Genomic DNA, 3446 nt, shown 5'->3' on the forward strand with positions numbered 1-3446 from the left:
CCAGTTGGTCTCCGCGATGCACGTTTCATGCCGTCTGCCTCATCCACTTACTGGCAGGATAGAAGAGAAAACCACCTGTGCACCCATCTCCTTCAGCATGCACCCCAGAGCGTGGTAGTCCTCCATCAGGCAATCAGGGCTTCTCCTGGTCGCATCGTTAGTGCCCACATGGACTAGCGTTGGATTAGACCCTTGAAGTCCCTCACAGCCCTTTGATTTCATGTAACAGGCCTGCTTTGTCCATGCAAATATGCCTGTAGCTGAGTAAACAGAATAGGATTTGTAACTATACACACCATGATGGGGACATTGGCAGTGACAGAAATTGGCTTTCTTTGTATAATAACTCAATCTGTATAAGTTGTTGTATGCATACTTTCTCTAAAACACTGGCATCTCTGTTATTTTTAGCCACTTTGGCGGTTTATAGATAACACCAGAGATGAAAGACTGTTGGTCTACAGATCTGAAGATATTAAGGATTTCTCACGACTGCAGTCTCCAAAAGTGTGTGGTTATTTAAAATTTGATGAGGAAAAACTGCTGCCTGAAGGACTTGAGGAGAGCAAGGCAAATGAAGGTCAGTGCCCAGATGTTGGGAAGAGTTAAACTTTTGGTACAAATATTTGAAATCTGTTCATTTAGTGGCCTGATGTGGCTCTTTCACATCTGGGAAGTTCTGTGTTGTGATCTGTATGGTAATCCTTAACTTTCTACACTTATGTCGGACAAAGAAAAACAACTTGGTTTGGGGCAAAGGGATCTTCAGAAAGGATACTGGTCTCTCCTGAAGTTCCCTTTCTTTACAGTCTCTTAATAATATTCTGTCATGTATTTTGCACTAAAGGAAACATGGAAGTGACTTTGTCTTGTTTCTTTGTGATATACCAGCAGAAGCTGTTTGGCATATGTGGCTCTCTAGAATGCCTCTTGAGCCAGGATGGATTCTGCACGGAGGTGGCACAGTTTTCTGTGCCTGAAGCATCAGTAGGTCAGAGAGATGGCAGAAGAGGAAGTGTTAGGGTACAAGGTTTTTGAGAACCTAGTGGGAAAATAAAGCTAACTTGACCTCCCTTTTGCTGCTCAGTCTTACTAAGTTCTTTTCCTACAGCTATAGGTCAGGGAACTGTTGCGTAAACTTGTGCTTCAAGAGGGGTTACTTTAGAAAACTTAAGCTTTCAAATCCAGAATAAAAGTGTTTATAAATTGCCAAGAGATGTGTATGTTGAATATTTTTTGTACTTAAACCTTTATGTTAGTGAATGTCCATCGGGAAAGAAGAGCTGCTTCAGAATCCCCCAAGAACACATGCAAGATGCTTGTGGTTGCAGATCATCGCTTCTTCAAGTATATGGGCCGTGGGGAGGAAAGCACAACTATTAATTACTTAGTAAGTACAGGGCAATCTGTTTTCACTTGCCAGAAGTCATGCAAGCAAATGACTTGCAGCATAAAAAATGGTGATATGGTAGTTAGAAAGCTAATGTAACCTGTATGTTCTGAAATGCTGAATCTACTGTGTGACTGGTAGTACATCTTATGTAGTAGAGCAGTGGTTCTCTACTTTTTTTTTTTTTTTTTAAACTTGGACATGTCATTAACTAAAGGCACCTCTGGAAAATGCCAGCTTTTAGGTTTTTTTACTTGTTTTATTATTTTTCTGTAGTTAAAATACATTTTCTGTTGCAAAGAATTCAGACCACAGTGAGGCAGAAAGGAATTCACACTGTTAAAAACAATTTGAAATCTCTGGGTTGATCTTGTGAATCATGTTTATACAACTAAATAGTACAAATAGATAACTCGTAGCACCCTAGACACACCTTTTTAAGCTGTATATATGTATTTTTTAAACTGCTCTCTCAACTTTCTTTTTCTTTTTTCCTAAACAGGCTAGTAAGATTTTTTTACTGTACTGTAAATCGGTGAAGAGCCTGAAACTTCGGCAATAAACATGTCCTTTTTAATTAAAGAAATACCAAACAAGGTCACCTAAATTAATTGAGTGAATCAACATGAGGAATAAAGATGCAAACTGGTATCTTCCAGTGTGTGGTGTACCTCCCCTCCTTCAGTGGAGAAATATGTCCTTTCAAATTAACATCATAGTTGCAATAATTTACTATAGAGGTTTGAGTTGTGGCTCTGTAATTTAGCTGTGGTGAACACAAATGTCATGTACCTGCATCTGGAAGAGCTACATAGCCTATCTCATTGCAACATGAGCTGAAGAGAATGTTGCTACTAAGCAATCACTGTAGGGAGTGTTCCTGACCAAAACCAATCTGTTCTTTCTGATACAGGAGCAGTTACAGTATGTGCTATAGCTTCCCCCTCCCTCGCCACATTTGCTTGTTCATTTGTGTTCAAGTGTCAATCTGAACTCCATTCTGTAATTGTAGTATTAAAATGTGTGATTATTATTAGCAATAATAACAGCAATAATATGCTGTACATAGTTGCATTTTAAATATGCACTCATTCATTTTTGAAAATACTTTTCTTCATCAACAGAAAAGGTGTAAGGAACCCCCAAACTTCATTTCAAAGGAGTGGAACTGAATGCACTTTTAAAGTGGAAACTAACTTGTACATTAATTTTAAAAAGGGAAAATTTACTCATTTCACGTGAAAGATCTCTGTTCATTTCCTCTTTTATTGTTTGTCACAGTTTTTTGTTTTGGAAATAGGATTCAGTGTCTCAAAGGCTTTGTAGATCTTGCCACTGAGCCCTTACATGTGAGAAGTGACAGATTATTTTTGAAGCCTTCAACACCTCTCATTCTGTCAAGTAGAATTTCATCAGATACCATCCTCATCCTCTCAATTGTTTCTCTTCTCAACCTGAGTTCACTTCTCTGGCCTTGTAGCAGCTCAGATGCTGCGTAATTCTTCCTCAGTTGTCTCTCTGGATATGAGCAAGATCTCTGTCATGTTGTCAGGAAGTGGAGTTTCCACTTGGCTGTCGGACTCTTTGTTTTGCTCTCCCTTTTTCCTCATTAAGCAAAACAAACTTTTTAAAAACTGTTGGAAATTGTGTTTTTGGTTTTACATCTTGCCAAGCATCAACAAGACTGACTAAATAGTAAATTTAGATGCTCAAGATGGTTATGAACTCTGGGGCCCACCTTTAGAATAGCAGTAATCTTGCAGTCTCTGATTGATAATGTTCTTTGTGTTTGTAATTGCACCACAATCCATAAATTGCATCAAAGATGCAGTAGGGCATAGGAGTTTGAGCTGATTGTTAGTGGGAGCCATTCCTTGGAGATGTGCAGGGCACTCATCCAGCGGAAGATGCATCTAATGGCTCTGGATGCGAAGCTGGTATTCCTACTTTTTCAAGCAGTTGATTGCATGGTTCACCTGCCACTTACGCTTTTGCTGACCTGCGGTAAATGAAGGGAAGGTTAGTACTGTCCTTCACAAAGCATTTGGGTCACTCT

General features: G+C 39.3%; 1 protein-coding gene across 1 annotated transcript in view; it reads left to right on the forward strand.

Moving 5' to 3' along the window:
- ADAM17 (ADAM metallopeptidase domain 17) overlaps positions 1-3446 on the forward strand; it is a 41077-nt gene that overhangs the window by 12645 nt on the left and 24986 nt on the right. Inside the window, exons 2-3 of the mRNA XM_019538142.1 lie at positions 412-580; positions 1260-1390. Coding sequence (XP_019393687.1) covers positions 412-580; positions 1260-1390 — 300 coding nt within the window. The remainder of the gene's footprint in view (positions 1-411; positions 581-1259; positions 1391-3446) is intronic.

Source organism: Crocodylus porosus, unplaced genomic scaffold, assembly GCF_001723895.1.
Source record: "Crocodylus porosus isolate Cpor-Errol unplaced genomic scaffold, CroPor_comp1, whole genome shotgun sequence".
NCBI lineage: Eukaryota > Metazoa > Chordata > Crocodylia > Crocodylidae > Crocodylus > Crocodylus porosus.